Genomic DNA, 22,143 nt, shown 5'->3' with positions numbered 1-22,143 from the left:
TTGTGTGTGTCTGGGTGTGTCTGTGTGTGTAGTAGGTTTGGGCGCACCCTATTTCCACAGACTCTCCTTGTGGGTTTATGTATTTCAACCAGGTCGCTCTCTTGTCCTGTCTTTTGTGTCCGTCCACGTAGAGCAGATGAAGGAGGTGAGACCTGGATTCAAATCCCTGCTCTGCTGCTAGGTTGCTGGGGGGACCTGACCTCTCTGAGCTGAGCTTCTTCTTCTGTAAAAAGGGCACTTGAATAGCTCACAGAACTTTGTGGGGATGGACGGGGGGGCAGACATGCAGCAAGTAACTGGACAGTGAATTAGGTCTGGTAATGATGGTGAAGGAGGCAGCAAAGGAGAGTGTTACTGGGGGCCCTGCCCCACCTGGGAGCAAGGAAACTTCGGTGGGAAATAAGATTTGGGTCCCGCTCCGCAGTGGGAGTGAAGGAGGAGTTAAGGAGGATGGGGGTGGGGCGAGATTATTCCTGATGATCAGAGGCAGGGGAGCACCCTGTAAGGGGCAGGGGGTTGGGGTGCTGGTAGGGGGATGTGTGCTGTGGGGAGGGGCCAGGCCACGCCTGCCCTTCAGCCAGCAGACTGGACAGGGAGTGAGGAGCCAAAGTTTCTGAAAGGTCATCCTGGCTGCAGGATGGGGAATGGGGGGCGAGGGCTGGAGGGAAGGTGGTAGTTTGGATGAAGGGGGTGGTGATGGAGGGAGGGGGTGGGTCTGAGTGCGCTTTCGGAAGTGGAATTGACAGGACTTTGAGATGGAGCCAGTAGAGGGAGGAGGCAGAGGGTGGTCCCAAGAATTAGGATTTCTGGTGAAGTTACTACTGTGTGCTCACTAGGTGGGTGTGTAATGCCTGTTGGGATGCCTGAGGTGAGAGTAAAGTCATCATCTAATTTCCCTGGTGTGTGTGTGTGTCCGTGTGTGAGAGTCTGGTGTGAGTCTGTGTGTGTATGCTTGTGTGTGTGTGTGAGTCTATTTGTGTGTGACTGTGTGTGTCTGTGCATCTATGTGTGTCTGTGTGAGTCTGTGTGTTTGTGTGTGTATCTGTGTATGCGCATCTATGTATGTCTCTGTGAGTCTGTGTGCATCTATGTGTGTCTGTGTGTGAGTCTATTTGTGTGCATGTGTCTGTGTGTCCATCTGTGTGAGTGCGTGTACATCTATGTTTATCTGTGTATGCTTGTGTGTGTATCACTGTGTATGCATCTATGTGTGTCTTTGTGTCTGTATGTGTATGAGTCTGTGTGTCTGTGTCTGTGTGAGTCTATTTGTGTGTGTCTATGTGTGCGTCTATGTGTGTCTGTGTGTGTCTGTGAGTATCTGTGTCTATGTGTATGCTTGTGTGTGTCCGTGTGTGTATGTGCCTATGTGTGTGTGGGGGGGGCAGGTACGTTCTGCAGTTTTTGCATCCAAAACAATAAAGGCAGAGTTTGGGATCCACGCATACTTGGAGAAATCTCCTCCCTCCTGCTATGTGGCAACGGGGAATCGCAAGAAAACACCCTCACAGGCTTTTCCCTTCTTTCACAGTGAAGTCTATGAGGACGATACCAATTTCCTAATATTCCAAATTCAACAACAACAAAAAAATGCTACTTAACATTGTTAAAGTTTGATTTTAGTAAAATTCAAAACAGTTTCTTTGGCCGGTTGCCATTTTGAAAATCAATCCCACATTTTGGACTTGATGGCAATCTTCGTCCATCTGAGAGTATTTAAAAAGCTCTGAGCAGGGTTGATAGAAAAATTGTTTTCAAGGAAATGTCATTTAGGAGTTCTCATTGCAGGGTTTATCACGGGGGAAAGTTTGAACGCAGTCAGTGCCCCAAGGTAGGGGTTAAAGCTGTAGCCCATACAGAGGTTGGAAATGCCAGGGGTAGGACCCAGGGTGACGCAAGGCTGGGGGCAAAATTTAAGGCAGCACTCACTCCCGGGTGCCTACCTGGCCTTTAGACAATCCCGAGAACCAGTGCCTCCGTAAGTCACGTGGCCAGGTGCCCGGGCACCTCCCTGGCCTTGCTAGTCCCCGGGAGAGCCTCTGCAGTCATTTGAGATCGTCTCAAATAAGATTCAATGACAAGGGGAAATGGTCACACTGTATTGTTAAGTGGAAACAGTATGTAAAACAGAATCCCAAATATGTGCGCCTAGAAGAAAAGTCTGGAAGGAATATACTGAAACGCTTCCTTATTTTGAGAGAGTATTTTCTTGATAATTTATACTTTATTTTGATTTTTTTGGTATTGCCTATTTTTCCTACAATAAATGACCCGCTACTCACTTTTCCTTTGTCTTGTTATACAGTTACTATCAACGTCGATGGATGTTCTTTTATCTGTGCACCAGGGCAGTTAAATTGCTGTATTGCTGTTGCGAGTGGGTAGGGCTTGAATCTGGGGGTGGGGGGTTCTTTTTTTTTTTTTTAAAGATTTTATTTATTTATTTGTGAGAGACACACGGAGAGAGGCAGAGACACAGGCGGAGGGAGAAGCAGGCTCCCTGTGGGAAGCCCAATGTGGGACTGGATGACCTGAGCCAAAGGCAGACAGACGCTCAACCACTGAGCCTCCCAGGCGTCCCAGGGGGGTGGGGGTTCTGATGGGCCTTCCCTTGAAACCCTGGGTCTCCGAGGCCTGGACACCGTGTTCGCTCCGGGTTCTTTTTGCTGAGCTGGCGGGATATACCTGCCTGTCTTAAGAGACCTACTCCAGATTCTGGCCACATCCTTGGGGTTCCACCCCAGGGGCTTTGGAACTGTAGGGTCATGAGCAGGGCCCTTAATCCTGCTGAGCCTCAGTTTTCTCATCCAAAAAAGGAGCGACCCTGCTTTCCTGCTGTGCAGATTAAATCAGCTTTGCCACTCCCTCCTCACGAACCAAACCTCACCACCCTGTGCACCAGAAACACCCCTTCTTCCTGGAACCCTGTCAGCCACCTGGGAAATGACAAGAAGCAGAACTTTCGCTCTCACCTCTGTGCAGGAAGCAGAGCCTCTTGTGCTTTGGAGACCAGCTGACCTTGAACTCATAGGTTTGCAGCAGGTGTCTGCTAAAGTCGGAAGGTGACTTTGCTTGCCCCTGGGAAAGACCTCACCTCTGGGGGAGCCTAGAAAGAGGCCTCGTGACCAAAGTCTCCCTAAAATGGGGGCAACAGGGCCTAGAGGACCTCAAGGGCCCATCATGCTATCCCAAGACATGAGGTGGTTTTGCAAGACCCAAATCACTCGGCTTTGGAGAAGCAAGGAAATGGCTCCATGATCTTCCTACCAAATCTCCAGATGGCTGGCTGGGCTCTCCAGAATGAGCACAGCAAGCAGTCAGAGCCCTGGGGCACCTTCTACCACCTTCTCTGGGAGGGTGGGTGTGGAGGGGAAGTGTTCTTTGCATTTCATGCAAGCTGGTGAGCTTTCTTCACGGGGCCCCACCTCCTTCCAGCACTCTGTCAGAGTGGCTGTTAGCCAGCCCGCAGAGAAGACTGGAATTAGTGCCTGGGTTTGCCACCCACAGGCATGTTTCGGGTCGTTTTTCACTTTGCTAGTCTTTCACATTCATTCTTCACCTTTCCATTCAGTTCTGTAGTCTCACCTCCGTGTTTTGATTTATGTCATCCTGTGATGACAAGGAAAAGTCTCTGCTCACGGGCCCTTGCTGGGTGCTATACTCTGGGGCCCTACGAAAGTCATCTTGCAAAGCCTTTGAAGGAGCCCCAGGGAGTAGGAGGTGGTATCCCTCTCTTTCGTGATCATTTGAAACCCAGAAGGGTGGAGCCCCTGCTCCAAAGTCACACAGCTTTCAAGAAGCAGGGCTGGGATCGAACTTTAGCTGTGTCTGACCAAGAATGAAATCCTTTCCTCTTTCTGGGACACCACACCCCTGCCTGGTGCTACCTGGGGAGGGGCCACTCCCCTGGTGAGATGGGCTCTCTCTCTTCTCACCGCAGGCGTTGGTCAGGCTCTACCACGGGGCTGCTCTAGAACGCAGAGAGGACCTTATTTAATTTAATTTAATTTAATTTAATTTATTTATTTATTTATTTTTTTAAATTATTTTTATTTTTTATTTTTATTTTTTTTTTATTTATTTATTTTTGAGGCCCTTCTTTTAAAGGAACGAGAGCAATGCCTGGGCGGCCCAGTGGTTGAGCATCTGCCTTCGGCTCAGGTTGTGATCCCGGGGTCCCGGGATCGAGTCCCACATCAGGCTCCCTACATGAAGCCTGCTTCTCCTTCTGCCTGTGTCTCTGCCTCTCTGTGTGTCTCTAATGAATAAATAAATAAAATCTTTAAAAAAAAATAAAGGAATGAGCTTCTCTTTCATGAGGAGCACCATTATTTGTATTGATTTCTGGTGCCTTCCTTTCTCTTCATCCATTCCCCTCCGACTCCTCTGACACCCCTTCTTGAGCCAGGAGAACACGTTTGATCTCCCACCTGAGCACGTGTTTCCTCTGAGGACCTCATCTGTGTGTCTGACCTGTAGTCCCAGCTCCCCGAGCAGCTGTGGTCACACCAGGTCATGGAGCGTGTGGTGGTTAACGGAGTGGCCTGGGAGCCTGGAATCCACATCCTAGCTCGGCCCTACACTAGCCGGGGTACCTGGACAGGCCGCCTGACCCTTGCAAGCCTCAGTGGGCCCCTCCTACCCAGTTACTTGGCCTGTGGGTGGCATGCATTTAGCTGATGCGTTGTTGGTGACCATGACCGTGAATTCAATATGTTTATTGCTCACACTGACCAAAATAAACAAGGTTCCTGCCACCAAGGTTCTTGGGCCTCGTGTTCAGGTGGGGAAGAGAGAGAGAGAGATACTAGGCAAACAAATAACTAACGAAACAAGACATTTTTTATCTGAAGTCACGATTCCAGTGCTATGCTCGAGAATGTTAAGTGTCCGATTCTCTGGAAAAAAAAAAAAAAAGAGCCCTGATGTGTAGCATTTGCCAGTTTTTGTGGTATAAATATCCCTACTGTGGCTGACTTCAAGTTACCAAAGTGGCATCCACTGGCTCTTAAAATTTCTAAAACTTTAACAAGTGGCTTTTTGCAAGGCCCGAGAAGCTGTTTCCAGCATTGGGTGTGGCTCGGGAAAGACCTGAAAGTATCCGAAAACAGAATGTACCAGTGGGAGAGCACTCTAGGCAGAGAAGGGGGCTGTGCACAAGCCCTGAGGTGGGGGAGAGAGCTCGGTGTACCCAGGGAACAGAAGATGGTGGGTTTTGGCAGGGACCTAATGGGGTGAAGGGAGAAGAAGTGAGACTCTGTGCTGGTGGAAGCCTCATAGACCATGGGACCAAGTTTGGATTTTTTTCTAAGGCCACAGGAAGTCTTTGGAGAGTTGTAAGCAAGAGAGTGTCTGTGTCTCATTTGCATTTTTTTTTTAAAAGGTGATTGGACTATTCTGTGAAAGGCCAGAAGGGGCCAGTTGGGGGACAGTGGTGTGTGGGCCAGTATTCCTGCAGGGAAAGAGATAGAAGTAGTGGATTCAGGTGGATCCACAGGGATGTGGCACATTATATCTTCAGGTGTCTCCTGGATGTTCACCGTGAGTACATATACCGAGGCTGCGATTTCTTCTTCCATCCTGGGGAGGAAGAAGGAAACAGACCATCAGGGCTCGCTATCTATCCGACCTACTCCTGTCTACACTGTGCAATACTCTGTTTACTACCTCCCAATAAATCCCAGAGAGGAGGTGAGGAAATATATTTATCTTGGGTCCAAATACAAAGCACAACCAACAGAAACAAAATCTGAACTCTGACCTTCTTCCTGTGATTTTTGCAGAACAGTACACTGTTCTTCACTTTGCCTGGGGGAGAAGATAAGAAGCTCCCACTCAGGATTTCCATCTTTGCCCTTGGGCGCCTCTTGGGTGTGTATCAGACATGTAAATGCTGTGGGCCTCGGCCTGGCAGGTTTTAAAAGAGGTGTCATCTGGCTCTGCTCCACTCCCAGCCTGTCTCTGTTTGGTGTTTAGAAGGCTGTTGAGAAGAACTTCATCTCTCTGGACAGGTGTTGTCCAGTAGAACTTGCTGATGGAAATGTTCTGTATCTGTGCCACTAGCCATCTGTGGCTCCTGAGTGCTGAAAATGTTGCTAGTGTGACCGAGAAATTGGATTTTCCATTTTCTTTAATTTTTGTATCTATTATACTGGCCGGCGTGGTTCTAGACCATGTGTAACCCCTCCCATTACCCTGGAGCCTTTGTTTCTTGGCAGTTGACTGGAGATCCTAGTTTTGTAGATCTGCAGAGAAGGGTAGGGTTTTGGAAGCTGTCACTTGTCACAGCCCCACGCCCACATGGTTTGCCAAGAATGGAATAGTGTTTTTCAGGGGGAGAGTGGCAAGATGAGACACCATCTTCAAAGTCTCAACCCAGTCCTCTTTTTCGTGTGTGTGTGTGTGTGTGTTTTAAAAAACTAATGTTACATTTCACAAGTTTCTAGGCATAGATTCTTCATTCATTGTAAATCAAGTGGTAGTCTTCTCTGACCACCTTCTTAACCTTAATCTCCTCCATCCCTAGAAGTGACTATGGTGTGGTCACTTTAGCATACAACCCTTTGTACCTTTTCCTATTGCATTTATATATGTATCAATGGATAGATCCCAAACATCCAGCATTAAAAAAAATAAGTTGTATTGTGTGGTATGTGTTTTTCTGCAAATTGTCATCTTTTTCAGCAGTAAGTATTAGACTTTTCTGGGTTAGTTCATTGATCTTTACTGTGTTTTTTTTTTTTTTTTTATTTGCTGGACTATTTCCTAGCCTGGACATTTCATATTACTCAGAAGCCTACTGCTGTAATTAATCGATTATTATTACATTTGTTTTCGTAAACATTTTTGTGCATGTCTCCTAAATGCACAATATTTCTTCTAAAGGTACATAGTGAGAAATGGAATTAGCAGGTCATAGGGAATATGTATTTCTGATTATAACAGCTGCTACATAATGCTCTTTAAGGGGTACCTGGCTGGCTTAGTTGGTAGAGCATTTAAGTCTTGATCTCAGGATTATACCAGCCCCACACTGGGTATAGAGATTACTAAAAAATAAAATCCTTAAAAAAATAATAACAAAATAGTTATACCCTGTTATGTCCTTATCACCTGCATGGGAGTGCCTGTGTGCCCATAGTTTCTAAAACAGGTGATTTTATCAAATACCAACATGCATGCCAATCTAGCAGGTGAAAAATGATATCCCATAGTTATGTAATTTGCATTTTCCTGTTTATAAGTCAGATTGAACATCTTTTCCACACTAATGGCCATTAGTTTTTCTGTGAATTGCCTGTTCAAATTTCTTGCTCATTTTTAATTTTTTTTAATAAATTTTTATTTATTTATGATAGTCACAGAGAGAGAGAGAGGCAGAGACACAGGCAGAGGGAGAAGCAGGCTCCATGCACCGGGAGCCCGACGTGGGATTCGATCCTGGGTCTCCAGGATCGTGCCCTGGGCCAAAGGCAGGCGCCAAACCGCTGTGCCACTCAGGGATCCCTTCTTGCTCATTTTTATGTGGGATAATTTTGTTAATTCATTCAGTAAATGTGTACCAGAACACCTACTATGTACCAAGCAGCATTCTAGGTGCTAGGGATGTTGTGGCAAGTAAAATAAATAGACATGCCTGCCTTTGAAGAGATGGTTGTAGGAGAAAGACCTGGGCTCCTGGGTGGCTCAGTTGGATAAGTGTTCAACTCTTGATTTTGGCTCAGGTCATGATCTCAGGGTTGTGAGATTGAGTTCCATGTCAGGCTCCATGCTGGGCATGGAGCTTGCTTCAGATTCTGTCTCTCCCTCTCTCACTGCCCCTCTCCCCTTCTCATGTGCACACACTCTTTCTCTCGAAAGAAAGAAAGAAAGAAAGAAAGAAAAGAAAAGAAAAGAAAAGACCTAACCAAAAGGAATCAAAGAAATATATAATAATATTAGATGGGATAAAAAGAAGTAAGAGGAGATAGAGAAGAAGGAAGGAGATAGTCCTACCCACTGAGGGTAAGACTCAATTTTAAGTAGGATGGCCAGGAATCTTGTCCTTTACTTATTCATTTGTGGGCATTCTTTATGTATTTGTGTACTAATCCTTTGCCTATTCTATGTTACCCACATTTTCTTCCAGTCTTTAATTTTCTTTTGACTCAGATGATGGTACTTTTGCCTTGCTCTCTCTCCCTCTTTCTTTCTTTTTCTTTTTTTTTGATTAAAAAATATAACTTGTTAATGATTTTAATTAAAAAAAAAACTTATAATTAAAAAATATATTCATATAAAAAGTGTGAGTTCCTTCTTCTGATCTTCCCGGGCAACCATTGTCAAGAGCTCTTGTTTACCTTTCCTGATTATTTTCTATCTTCACCACCATGTGACATTCTCCCACCACCCTACTGACAACACTGAGCTCTGGGAGTTTCTGGCTGTTTCCTCATAAATGCAGCTCTGATCTACTACATTCTTCCTCATGGTTGTTTAATATTCCAATTAAGAGAGGATCTCTGTAATTTGTTTAAGCAGCCCTTCTGGTTGGACCTCAAGGTTACTTCCAGTTCTCCATTCCTCTAGATGATGCAGCAATCCTGTGCTCTTTCTGCTGCCCATGAGCTTCTCAGATCTTGGTGGGACTACACCCAGCAACACCCTACATACCAAAGGTGCTATAATAATCTGATTTTTGTTTTCTCCCCCACAGCTCCATGGCTACATGGAAAACAAGCCCCTGGGTCTTCAGATCTTCATTGGGACAGCTGATGAGCGGATCCTTAAGCCCCATGCCTTCTACCAGGTGCACCGGATCACAGGAAAAACCGTCACTACCACCAGCTATGAGAAGATTGTGGGCAACACCAAAGTCCTGGAGATCCCTCTGGAGCCAAAAAACAACATGAGGGCGACGTAAGGGCTGTGGGCCAAGGGTGATGGGTCTTTACGGGGAAGCAAGTGGGGCCAAGTGGCAGGGATTTGGGACAGGGGACTCTGAAGTTGGTGGAAGAAACCATGGATGGTTCTTCCCACTCTGTGATGGACCCTTAAAGATTTGTTTAAAAAGTGTCAGGAGGAGAACACATATATCTTTGGATTGTCTCATTTGGGATGAGGCTAAATTTATTGACATTTAAAAATGTGTTTGGCCTAAAGAAAATTATTAAATGATGATGCGGAAAGGCTGAAACCCACAAAGCAATAGCAATATAGCTAAAATTTGGGAGACATTGCCCATGGGAGACATTGCCCATACCCATGTATTGGAGTTAATACAAACTCTTTATTAGAAAATAATATCAAACTTCCAAACCACGAGAATTTTACAAAGAACTCCTGTCTCCTGTTCACTCACATTTGTCCATCACGAACGTTTTCCAACTTGCTTTATTATTCCCTTCACTCTTCGGCTTTTCCTGAGCTGTTTGAGAGTTAGTTGCAAACACAGTGACTTTTTTACATTTAGATGCCTGAGTATGCATTTCCTCAGTACAAGACTGCGTTCCTTCGTAACCACAGTACATTTATCAAATTAAAGATCCTTAATGTTGATACACCACTCTTTATCTACTGAATAGTCTATAATCAATTTGACCAGTTGCATATTTGGGTTTCTCAGATAATGTTGAGAGTAGAAAAACTGGCAGGAAAAAATCTCCCTGGAGAAGTAATTTCCACTAGGGAATTTCGCTCATGACTTTGGAAGTGTTTTACCCCCAACTGGGCATCAGCTCCTGGATGAAATATTTATCAATGGACTGCAGCCACCGCCTTCCCCGTCCACCATAGCTGGTGGTATTATTTTGGTTAACTGAGTAAGGTGGTTTCATGGGTGATCTCTTCTCTTCACCGAGATGGTCAGTTCTAAATGGGGTTCTCCACCTCCTGGCAGCATTGATTGTGCGGGGATCCTGAAGCTTAGGAACGCCGATATCGAGCTGCGGAAGGGTGAGACGGACATTGGCAGGAAGAACACGCGGGTGCGGCTGGTCTTCCGAGTGCACATCCCAGAGTCCAGCGGGAGGATCGTCTCCCTGCAGACAGCATCTAACCCCATCGAGTGCTGTAAGTTGGGCTTTGGGCAGGGTCGGCCTCTGCAAAGTGTACTGTATGTGACAGTCCACCCTGGGCAAGGTGCCCAGCAAGAGTACCCCAGACCCACAAGGGTCCACAGGGGGCCCAGGAGGACCATAGGGCCCAGAGACAGAGCCTTTCACAGGAAATTAAAAAAATAATACAGCTAATGAGTAGCCTACAGCTTTGTTTAGAAGATTTGAAATGTATAAATGATTTGGTCTTAAAAAAGGTTGATGCAGTAGGAGTGAGTTCACTGTACACAGCGTCCTCATTTTCTTTTCCTGGCCTCTCATTTCAATCAGAAGGGTCTCCCAGTGGCTCTCGCTTATTGAGCGGTGACGCTGCTGGTCACAGTGCTGAGCACTCAGCACTCGATAGCTTGTGGAATCTTCACAGCAGTCTTTGGCAATGGCTGGTACCATGATGCTCGTTTTACAGAAGAGGTGGGAGAGAGCTGAAGTGTTGGCTAACTTGTCCCAGCAGGGCTGGGATTTGAACAGGGAAAGATGCCCAAACAAAAGTGCAGAGGAATCTTAGAATAATCCAGTGTGCAATGGCCGAGACCTGCTGTGTGGAAGGGCCCCGAGCAGACACTGGCTCAGTTCTCATCAGGCTTTGAAAGAAGCTGCTTTGAGCTCATTCATGGGGACTCGAGGCAAGTTTTGTAGTTGTTTTTTGCAGTCGGACATGGCAAAACTTATTGTCCGCTTAGGGTTTGAGAGTTCGCAAATCATTTGCCAAAGCATAAAAAAGAAAAAGTAAACGTTGCGGAAACCAAAGCTGTTTATATGATTTTTTTAGTCTCTTCTAAGAGTATTTTTTATGTTGTTACAGTCGTGTTCTGTATTCAATTATGTCTCAGGATTCTTTTTCCTTTTTGCTGGACATTTTACCATAACTTGGTGTCACAGAAATCTGCTGCCGGCAGAGGCCAGGGGGGTCACGTGGAGGAGCGGAGTGGCTTTTGGTGGGTAGCAGTAGGGAGTGGTGGAGACCAGGGAGCAGAAGGACATGTTCCCCACCTAAACGGGCTGCCTTTATGCTACCCCAGCCAATATTTCCACGCAGGCATGTAGACTAGAGGCGGCCAGATCCTCTGACTTTGTCAGACAAACCAAAAATCTCCTGATTTTTAAAAAACAGTAACAAATTCAAACTACTGTGTGGATCAGAGGAAATCTTCATGTGGCTTTGATTAATCAGAGGTAGTCTTAATCAGACATTAATGAGTAAAGCAAAAGCATGAATATCTTATGCAGAGAGGGTTGAGGACGTCTGGCCCTCAGGACTAGAAGCCAAGGAGGAGAGAGCGTGGGCCCTCTTTGGGAATGAAGCCAGAACTTGGTCTTGGTTGGTCTTTGGAAAAAGATGAAGGGGCCCTGTGATTTCTTCCAGCCTTGCAAGTCACGATGTGGATTAGACTGAACGCAGTGGTGAGCTTATCCTCTGATGTTAGATGAGAAAGACCCAATAGCAGACAACAAGGGAAAACAAGTGTTGAAAACTTCAGCGCAGAAACATTGGAATTCCCCTCTTCTACCCAGCAGACCCCACCCCTGTCCCCTGAGTGCTAGTCATGGTGGCTGCCCTACTCCACTGTTGGTTTTGAACATCTCGAGATGTTTTGGGAAGGAAACTCAGGCTCTTCCTCAGTAATTTGGGGGATTTTGAGAAGATAAGGTCTCTTCTTTCTGGCAAGTGAGTCACATTACAGGATGGGGCTGTGGTTTGTAGTAAGGTGGGGAGCAGGAGGCCTCAGGAGAGAACACATGCCGGAGCCCCTGTCCCTCTCCATCTTGGGTCCCTGAGGTCAATGTGTCTCCTGTTGAGCTGAGACTTTAAGGATCACCATTGAACCACGTACAGCTCCGGTAAGGTCTTCAGGGTGTTATAAAGTTGTTTGACAACCTTGCACATAGGGTTTTTTCCCTCTATTTGGCTGATTCAGCTACCTCCCTTTGACAGATAAGGAAACAGACTTTCTTGGTAGAGTGATTCACTCATTTTTACTCAGTAGGTAGCAGAGCCAGAGTCTCCAGCTTTTCAGTTCTACGAAATACCTTCTTAAGGTTTCTAGAACACCACCATTTCTTGCAGTTCCAGACTAAACGACCAGTTGGTTGGTCGCTCTCTCTCTCTCTCTTAGAATCTTCTGTCATTTTTATTGCCTTCTGTGTCCTATTTGCCTAGACCGGTGCCTGATAGTTCTACACGTATTTATTGACTAATGGACTTACCGTATGATCCTTAGGGAGATGTTCAATAAATATTTATTGACAGTCTGTAGCCTGTGTTGACAGAGTATTTGTACAATAAATATTTATTGACTGGTTGACTTAGTGTATACCCTGTGGGGAAGGTGAGTTGGTAAGAAAAACACTCCATGGGCTGGTACTTATTTGCAAGGCTAGCTTACTTACTTCAGAGGGGCCACTTATGTAATAATGTCTTGGGGATCAAGGGTAAGCTCTCAGATTCTAGCGAAAGACCAAAACAAAAAAAAAAAGAAAAACAAAAACAAAAACCCCAAAACCAAACTTGAACAAACTACTGAAGGCCACTCTTTGGAAAGTGACTAATTTGCTAGAAAAGTCAATTCCTTACATTTATTTATTCACAGGTCAGCATGTCACAGGTCAACTCTCCCCTTTGCGCAGACAGGCAATCCATGTCTTTCTATATCCACACTACTTCTCTGTTTCTATGAGATCCTTTGGTATGGCCAAGGACATACTTTTAGGTCCCTCCCGTGGTTGTCAGCAGAACCAATTTTTTTTTTTAAGATTTTATTTATTTATTCATGAGAGACACAGGCAGAGGGAGAAGCAGGTTCCCTGTGGGGAGCCCGATGGGGGACTTGATCCCAGGATCCCAGGATCACGCCCTGAGCCGAAGGAGGATGCTCAACCATTGAGCCACCCAGGTGCCCCAGCAGAGCCTATTTTGAAGCTTCTCCAGTCTCCCTGGCTCTAGGTACCTCCCACTTCTCTGAGGACATGGGAGAGATCTGGGGGAACACCCTGGTCTTCCCCGATGGCAAACACACACTTGGCTCGCAGGGCCGGTGCCTTCCCTCCTCCGGAGCCTTGAGATGGGACAGTTCTCCTTTCCTCAGGGCTCCTCTGTGTTCTCAGCTTCAACTGCTAGTTCCTTGTGGTGCTTGAGCCCTTGGGTCCCTCTTGTAGGACTTCCTTAGGACTGGCATGCCTGGATGTGCCAGACAGGGAGGCTTACAATGGCAGACATCTGTTCTCTCAGGGTCCTGGAGGCCAGAGCCCGGAATCAGGGTGTCAGGGTTGTTCCTTCTGGAGGCTCCTCCTTGGAGCCCAGCAGTCTCACACTCCTCGGCTTATGGGGGCATCACTCTCATCTCTGCCTCCTGTTCACATGCCCCTCTCCTCCCTGTGTCCTTGTCCATCTCCTATAAGGACATTCTTATGAGATTCGAGGCCCTCTCTGTTCCTGTGTGATCTGCCCTCCATCCTTAATTTATTTACACCTTCAAAGACCGTATTTCCAAATACAGTGGGGTTCTGGGTGGCTGGAAGGTTTTGGCTGGGGCTCTGTTCAACCCAGGAAACTGCCTCAGCTGCATTCCTTCTCTGTCCCTCAGTTCCCAAACCCACTAGGATCTTTCTCTGACTTCTTTCTTGGCTTTTGCCCATCCTGTCCCCTCCATCCAGAACACTGGTTCAAACTTGGCTGCATGTTGGAGTCACCTGGGGAGTTCTTAAAAAAACAGTATGGTGCCCAAACCCCACCCAGAGATGGCAAATCTGCTGGTCAGTGGTGGGGTCTGTGCATGGAGACTTTATTTTATTTTATTTATTTTATTTTTAATGATTTTTATTTATTTATGATAGTCACAGAGAGAGAGAGAGACAGGCAGAGACATAGGCAGAGGGAGAAGCAGGCTCCATGCAGGGAGCCCGATGTGGGATTCGATCCTGGGTCTCCAGGATCATGCAGGTGCCAAACCGCTGCGCCACCCAGGGATCCCTATTTTATTTTTTGAAGATTTTACTCATTTATTCATGAGAGACACACAGAGAACGGCTGAGACACAGAGGGAGAAGCAGGCTCACTGTGGGGAACCCAATGTGGGACTTGATCCCAGGACCCTGGGATCATGCTCTGAGCTGAAGGCAGATGCTCAACCACTGAGCCCCCCAGGTGCCCCACAGGGAGACTTTTAAGTGGAGGTCGACGGTGGTTCTGCTGTGAGAAGCATAAGGCCCTCTGACCCCTCCCACCCTCTAGTCACTGGGTTCACTACTCGTCATCCAAGGCTGCTCTTCACTTGGCCCCTCAAGAAGGATGCTTGCCTTGACCCCACGGGGCATGGGGCCCCCACGCTGTGCTGACAACCCAGTTTACTTACCAGTCTCTCTCATGTAAGGATGGAGACCAGAGGGTGTCAGCCAGGGCCTGGCACAGAGCAACTATCTCTAGAATGTTTGTTTTAAAAAAAGAAATAGTGAAAACAAGCATTTCCAGGCCGCCTGGGGGAGAGAAAGGCAGCGAGGGGACGGAGTGGGGCTCTCCACAGGTGCAGAGGCCTTGTCCCGTGAGAACCTCCCTGTGGATTTTCTTCCTGCCCCGAAGGGGCCTCTCTGTCAATCGAGTTTCAAAAAGCACCAAAAGCAGTTTTCCACTAAGTCTTACCCGCTCCCAGCACAGGATGGAAATTCGCTTTGCTCCTTCTGCAGGAACTGGGGAGTGGGTATATGATGGGGACCAGAACGTGGATTTTCTCACCAGCTCTTTTCGTTCTCTCCCATTTGGTGACATAACTGTGTTTTACTAAGGTATAATTAAGATGCAAGAAATGGTGCAGACTGCAAGTCTTCAGCTGAATGATTTTTGACAATTCATGGTACCTGGGTGACCACAGCTCGAAACGAGACACAGGACATTTCCTTCCCTCCTGGAAGGGCCCTCGTACCCCGTCAGCCAGCGCCTCCTCCCCAGTCGCGCACACAGGCAACCGCTGTTCTGATTCCTATCACCGTAGCTTAGCTTTCCCCGTTCTGGAACTTCATGTAATGGAATTATACAGCATGTACTCTTGTGTCTGGCGGTTTCTGCTCAGCACGGTGGTTTTGAGATCCATTGCTATTATCGTGTGATTTGATAGTCTATTCTTTTTTCTTGCCAAACACTATTCAATTGTGTGACTATAATGCTCGTTTATTTACCATTCATAGACATTTGGCTTGCAGGCGGGGTTTGGGTGCTGTGGAGAAGGCTGCCACGAACCTTCTCGTTCCGGGTCTTTTGTGGACAAATGCTTTCACTGCTCCCAGGTGAATACCCAGGAATGGATTTGCTGCTTCACGGGTGGAAAGATATGTTCCAGCTTATGTATTTTCTAAATCATTTTATACTCTGTGCAAGAGTGCATGGGAGTTCCATTTGCACCACATCCTCACTGGTGTTGGATTTTTTTTTTTTAAGATTTTATTTATTTATTCATGAGAGACACACAGAGAGATGCTCAACCACTGAGCCACCCAGGTGTCCCTGGTGTTGGATTTTGCCAGTCTTTCTATTAGTAGCCATTACAGAGAGCCTGAACTGTACCTCTTTATGCATAACTTGCATTTCTCCAGTGACCCAGGATGCTGGACTCCAGTTTGTGTGCTTATTGGCTGTTTCCATGTCTTTAGTGAAGTGTCCGTTCAAAGCTTTTGCCCATTTTCTGTTGGGTTACTCATATTTTTATTGTTATTATGCAGCAGTTGTTTGTGTACTGTGGATAGGAGTCTTTTGTCAATGTATGTGTTATGACGATTTTCCCCAGTCTGTGGCTTTCCTATTTATTTTCTTAACGAGCATCGCTGTTTTATTTTGATGAAGCCCTAATTTATCATTTTCTTTTCCTTTGGGATTAGTGCTCTTTGCATTCCCCCAACAAATCTCTAGCTGTCTGAAGGAAGCAAAGGTATTTATTATCTTATGTTTTCTTTTAGAAGCTTTTTGATTCTGGCTTTTAGGCTTAGGGCTATACTCCATCTGAGGCTAATTTTTGTGTAGGGTGTGAGGTAGGGTCGAGGTCCATGGTTCACATCTGGAAATCTGCTTCTTTCATATGCCCTTTTCTGAAAGCAAGAGCTTAGAAAACCCATCTGTGTTCTTTCCCTCATCAGTGTTCCTTCATTGCTCCATTTCAGTCTCCTCGGCAGGCAATCATGCAGGGTTGCTTCAGGAAAGACCTTAGACTCAGTGGGACCACTCTGGCATATTCCCTCCTTTGCTTCATGAAGCAAGGCTGCTTAACTTGTCTACCTGCTTCTGCCAGAAGCCGGGAGGACCCACATAATTCCTGTGGGCTTTTTAACGTGGATTTTTCCACTTAGAAATATATTTGGAGTGCATGATATACTGTTCTAGGCACTAGGGATGAAACAGTGATCAAAACAAAGTCTTGGCCCTCATGGAGGTCACATTCTAGTAGGGAAAACCAACAATAAACAAGTAATGAAAACCATCATTTCACACAGCTAAGCATGATGATGAAAATAACAAGGACCATGTGTTGGTGACTTGGGGGCAGGGAGCAGCAGGGTTGCGTGTACTGATCAGGAGAGACCTCTTGGAAGAAGTTTCATATTAACCTGGGACTGAGTAGTTGGGGAGCATGGCCTAGTGGAAGGATACAGTAAGTGCAAGGGCCCTGAGGCAGGCATGAGCGCTGGGTCTTCAGGAAAAAGAAGAGCAGCTAGGGAGGCTGTGTGGAGTGAAGAGGGGTCAGGAGAGACCTGAGATGAAGCTGAGAACTTGGATTTTATTCGAAATGAAACAGTAAGTCTTGAGTTCTAAGTAGAGGACTGACATGATGGGATCTATGTTTTCAAATTTGTTTAGCACAGTGCCAGGTACACAGTAGATGTTAGTAAGACCAAATGAAGGTAGAAGGGAGACAACAGGACCCAGCAGGGAAGAGGTAAAGGAAAAGGAAAAATGATCAGTCACTTACTGTGAGTCAAGCACGTTCTGTGTTGCTGTTGGCTCATCAAAAACACTGCGAACTCAGTGTGTGTTCCCATTTCACAGCTGGGAAAACTGAAGAACAGAGAAGTTAAATAAATTGCCTGTGGTCACACAGCTAGCAAGGGACCAAACCAGCATGACACCCACATTGTGCTGGGTCTCAGGACACCAACGTGGAGGTGTATCACCAGTAACAGATTAATTTGGGCTGCAACCCAAGATTGGCATCATCTCACATAAACCAGAGATCAGCTCAGCAACCCTCATAGGCCTGTGGATGCCCTCCCACCCATGGCAATAGATTGTCTCTCCTGAGCTCCTGTAGCAGTAAATCTTGAGTGAAATTTGGGCATTAGGCAGAGAGTGGGTAGGCCAGGCCTTTGTCGGCCCCTGCTTTCCAAGGAGACTTCTGAGCCAAGAAGCCACCTTTCAGAAACACCAGAAACCTCCATGATGGGGAGAAGCAGTTTAGGCTGGTGTTTAGGTCTGGGCCTGGGTTCAAAACCTGCCTCTGCCACTTAGTAGCTATATAGTCCCAGGAAGTTACTTAAAACTCTGTGCCTCAGTTTCCTCATCCGTAAAATGGGGATAGTAGTCATGCTTATCTCTTGGCACTTGTGGGGGGCTAAATGTGTGTGTGTGTGTGTATCATACAGTAGGTGCCAGTTGAGATCACACTAGGATAACCCAAATGCCTCTCCTGTGGTATGTCTCACACATGCTTGTTTACAGCCCTTCCCATGGCTCTACAGAGCAGCTTTGCGTACACCTCTGACTGCCACTCTGTCACTGCCAAGAGACCATAGCCTAGGCAGCAATAGCAGGTGTGGGTGTTTTAACAATCGTTAATTGTTTCAGGCGAGCTAGCACCAAGCAGTACACCGTACTGCTGACAAGGGACCTGGATGGTTATCTGGCCAGTGGAGTGGGTCGGCCAGGTGGCGAATGTAGGTTTAGGGGAAGGGGCCCAGGATTGAGGTGGCTTCCGTGCTGATTGATACGGTTATCTGACCAAAGGTTATGGCCCCTTACTGAGCTAGTTATGCAGCGGCTGGGAAGGCAAAACCAACCTGATTGAAAGGTCAAAGTTGCCCATGGCTCTCACATGTATTGACTTGTTTCTAGCCTCTTCATGGCCTTACAAGGCTCACCTTAAAGACTTGCTCAATTCATTCATTCAGAAGCATTTATTGACAGGTGCCAGTGAGTGTTTGAGGCATGAAATGCTGCCTTCTTGGAGCTTTTCTTCTAGTGGATTGAGGTTCAGAAGCATTTTGTGATTTGCTGCAGCCACACTGCTGGCAAGGAGAGGGACAGAGCTTGGGGTGACATCCATGTCCTTTGATGAAAGGGTCCAAGCTGCCTGGGTCCCTCAGTGACTAGAAAGCTCATCAGTCAGTCGAATGGAGACTCATGCCGCTCTCAGGAAGGGTCTTGTTATAATGGAGATATATGGGAATATCCTGAAGAGGCCGCCTGTTAGCACATTGGAATGGGAGAGTAATATCTGAGCAAGCAAGAAAGGTCATGGTGCCCACTGTGGCCCTTAGTGCTTTGTGGGTTCAGTGCGATGACATATACCGGCCCTGCAGGGTACATGTTACTTTTGCATGTGAGAAAGCCCCAGGAGGCCCAGAGTTAGAAGGTGGTTACATGCACTGCAGACTCCATGTATTTGTGCAGACCGGACCCCACTCCTGTGGGGTGAAAGCTGAAAGGTCTCTCACGGAGGTGAACCCCACACTCGGGGAGGATTGCTGTCCCACCTCCCGCTTCCCCGGGAATACTCGGGAATCTCCAGGGCAGGGGCTGAGGGACCTATGGGGTGGGTCTCAGGCGAGGCCTGAGTCAGCACTGGATTCTGAGCTGGGCCAGGCTCACAGCCAAGGATGACAGCCTGATGTAGCGAGGAGAAGGATGTACAGCAGCTGGAGCGCCATGGCCAGGGGTGGTCAGTGCTCAAGCCAGGATGAGACTGATGGGAGGCCCCCCCTTGCCTGGGCTGGCTGGCAGCTGTACTGGGAAAGCCTTTACTCAAAAGGCGCCCCTCAGGGTAGATAGAGTCCCACAGTCTAGGTTCAGATTCTGCTTGTCTGCCTTACTTAGCTGTGAGCTCTCCAGCATACTGCTTTTCCTCTGGGAAATGCCGTGCCCCCAACACCAAGACGGGAATAATTCTCACTTAGTGGTCTCATGAAGTTTAGCAGCAAAAATAAATGTAAACAACATTCATTGAGCCTGACAAAATGCTACATGCTTCCTGTGCATTGATTCATTTAATCTGCAAACAGCCCTATGAGGTTGGTGCTATGCTTACTCCCATTTTAGGGATGAGGCAAGAGAGACCCAGAGAGATTATGTGACTTGCCCAAGGTCCCAATGCTCAGAGGTTACTGAGCTGGGCTTTGGACTCGGGCATTCACTTGGCAGCATCCTTTTATCCATGGCCCTAAATTGCCTCCTCATGTGTGTTTTATAACATCAACCAAAAAATGTATATGTGAAGTGGCTGGGATCGGAGGCACTCTCTATGGCAGCTGTAATTACTCGCTATTATTAGCAGAATCCACCCACTCTGCAGAATCAGATTTCTCCGACCAGCTTCTCCTGCCTGTCTCCTGAGGTTTTTTGGGTAGATCGTAATTCTTGGCCACATGCCCCAATGACGGGGCACCCTGAAGACAGGCAAGCAGCGATGCCCCCCATTCCCAGGCTGAGTTGGGCGGACCTGCAGGACCCCGCGCCCGTGTGAATTTCCCCTGTCGCTGCCGCTTGGCTCCGCATCAGCCCCTGTTGCTGGTAAAAGCAAACACCCCAACTGGTTAAAACAACAGTGCCCTGTTGATTCAGAGCTTGTAAAACCCAGGAGCCCCAAGCCCCTTTATGACGCACCAGAATCTGGGGGCAGGCGGGAAGCCCGGGGAAGTCTCTTGGTGAGGGCCACCTAGAAGCTTAATGTGGAGCGGAGGGTCTAGACGTCACCCAGGGGCTGGAGCCGGGTCCTCGGGATGGCTTGAAAACGGCAGCCCCTGGTCTGGGTAGAGCAGGGCAGGGTGTATGGTTTGGACGGTCTGGATCCTCTAATGGTTGAAAGGCTGAATGAGAGTCAGCGGGGGCTGATGGGGGTTTGGTGTGAGCCCCTTCTCCCGGAGAGCCCTCTCACGGGCCCTGGATGGTGTCATTCCAATTAGCAGCCATAGGTGCGAGAGGTTGCATCAGAGAGAGAGGAGGAAGTGGAGCCCAGGAGGGTAATTTTGGTTGCTGTTTGCCTCTCTTCAGTTCCTCTTTCAGAGCCTAATTGGATTTGTTTGCTTTACCTCTGGGCTCTCTGAGGATGCGGGGGCATCCCCTGGAGGAGGTCCCCTTGTCCCCAGGTGGCCTCTTCAGTGTCAACGTTGGCTCTCAAACAGATGTGTACGACAAGTCGCCTGGAAAGGTTGTTACCATGCAAATTCTAGGAAGGTTTGGGTGCAGGAGAAGGAGGGTGTGAGCTGAGCATCCGCATGTTTATTAAGTGCCTCCTCCAACCAGGTAATCTGGCTGCCGGGGACCTGGGAGCCTTACTTTGAGCAACTCTGGCTGTCAGGGTTGAGAAATCTGGCGTCTGGCTCAGGATCCACCAGGAACAACAGGAGTGGGCGCAGTAGCACCTGTAGACACGTGGGATGTGGTTGGCACGGTCTCGGTGAAGTAAAGGCTCTAAGACAGCAACCCCGAGCCAGCGCCTCGCGCGTGGAAACGGCTCAAGAAACTCCAGGGTTTAGTATCGGTCACCTTGTGAAATGTACTGAGCCGAATACACGTGTTGTGAATTCTCCCCTGGGCTGTGAACAGCTGCAGCTTGCAGATGGGGAACCGACTTAGGGGAGCCCCACGCGAGGGCCACCCTAGCTAGGCCCCGGGACCCCCCAGTGCTCCAGCCCTCACCCGAGCCGCGGCTGCCCCCCGGTGGAGTGGGCGCCGAGCGTCTGTTCCTCTGCCTATACGGTGGCGCTGACAGTGTCTTCCTCGGGACTCCGGTAGGGCTGTCACTGAAGAGTTTAAAAAGATCACAAATGAGAAAATGTTTAGAATGTGTCTAGGTAAGAGAGAGCAGCATTTGAAAAGTTGATGGTAGTAAGGCGTCGTTTCTCGAACAGTTACTGTGTGTTAGGCCCCAGCTGAGTGCTTTTGTCTTACAGTAGATTTTTTTTCTTATTGTGATAAAATACACATCACCAAATGTGCCATTTAAGCCACCTTCAGGTGGATAATCCTGCGGCACTCAGGACACTCCTGATGTTGTGCTACCACCACCACCACCACCACCACCACCACCACCACCACGTCACAGAGCTTGTCCATCCCCCCTAAAAGAAACCCCATACTCCTTGGCACTTACTCCCCGGACCCTGGCAGCCACCTATTTTCCATCTCAATGGATTCACCCATTGTGAACAGTGAGCCTACACGGGACCCCAGAATAGTTGTGCTTTTGTGTCTGGCGCCTTTCGTTTAGCATAACATTTCAAGGCTCAGCATTACATGGGTGTATGTTCCTTCCCACGGCCGAATTGTACTTCTGTATGGGTCCATCCAGTTGTGCATTGATGGATATTTGGGTTATCGATACTTGCTATCTTACTGGGTGTGTGCTGCCCCCACCCGTGTTTACATGTGGTATGTTCTCTGGTACTGCTTGCAGCAGATCCATGAGGGCAGGTATGGGTTGGATTTTACCGAGGTGGCATCAGTGATCCAGAGAGGTGACGTGACCTGCTCAGGGTCATGTAGCAGGGAGGGAGAAGAGGCAAGCCTTGAAGCTGTGTCTTTCTGACCCCAGAGCCCAAACAGCAGTAAACCAAGAATTCTCCTTTGGCTTCCAGGGTCCTGCATTAATCTGCCATTGATGGTATAGCAAATCATACCTTGTGGGACCCATTGGGATTAATCATTAGGGATTATTCTTTTTTTTTTTTTAAATCTCTGCTGCTGACCTTCCCTCAGAGCATTGAAGTCAGAACCTCTAAAACAGTGGTTCTCAACTAGGGATGATTTTGACCTCCTCCTCCCCAGGGGGCCATCTACCATGATGTCTGGAGGCACTTCTGG

General features: G+C 47.6%; 1 protein-coding gene across 4 annotated transcripts in view; it reads left to right on the top strand.

Annotated features, from left to right (window-relative positions):
• Positions 1-22,143, top strand: part of NFATC2 (nuclear factor of activated T cells 2) — a 145,067-nt gene that overhangs the window by 55,901 nt on the left and 67,023 nt on the right. For all 4 annotated transcript variants that reach the window (XM_077873592.1, XM_077873589.1, XM_077873591.1 and 1 more), the window contains exons 4-5: positions 8,693-8,895; positions 9,875-10,047. In XM_077873592.1, coding sequence (XP_077729718.1) covers positions 8,693-8,895; positions 9,875-10,047 — 376 coding nt within the window. The remainder of the gene's footprint in view (positions 1-8,692; positions 8,896-9,874; positions 10,048-22,143) is intronic.

Source organism: Canis aureus, chromosome 26, assembly GCF_053574225.1.
Source record: "Canis aureus isolate CA01 chromosome 26, VMU_Caureus_v.1.0, whole genome shotgun sequence".
NCBI classification, from domain to species: Eukaryota; Metazoa; Chordata; class Mammalia; order Carnivora; family Canidae; genus Canis; species Canis aureus.
This window is presented reverse-complemented; position numbering and strand designations above follow the sequence as displayed.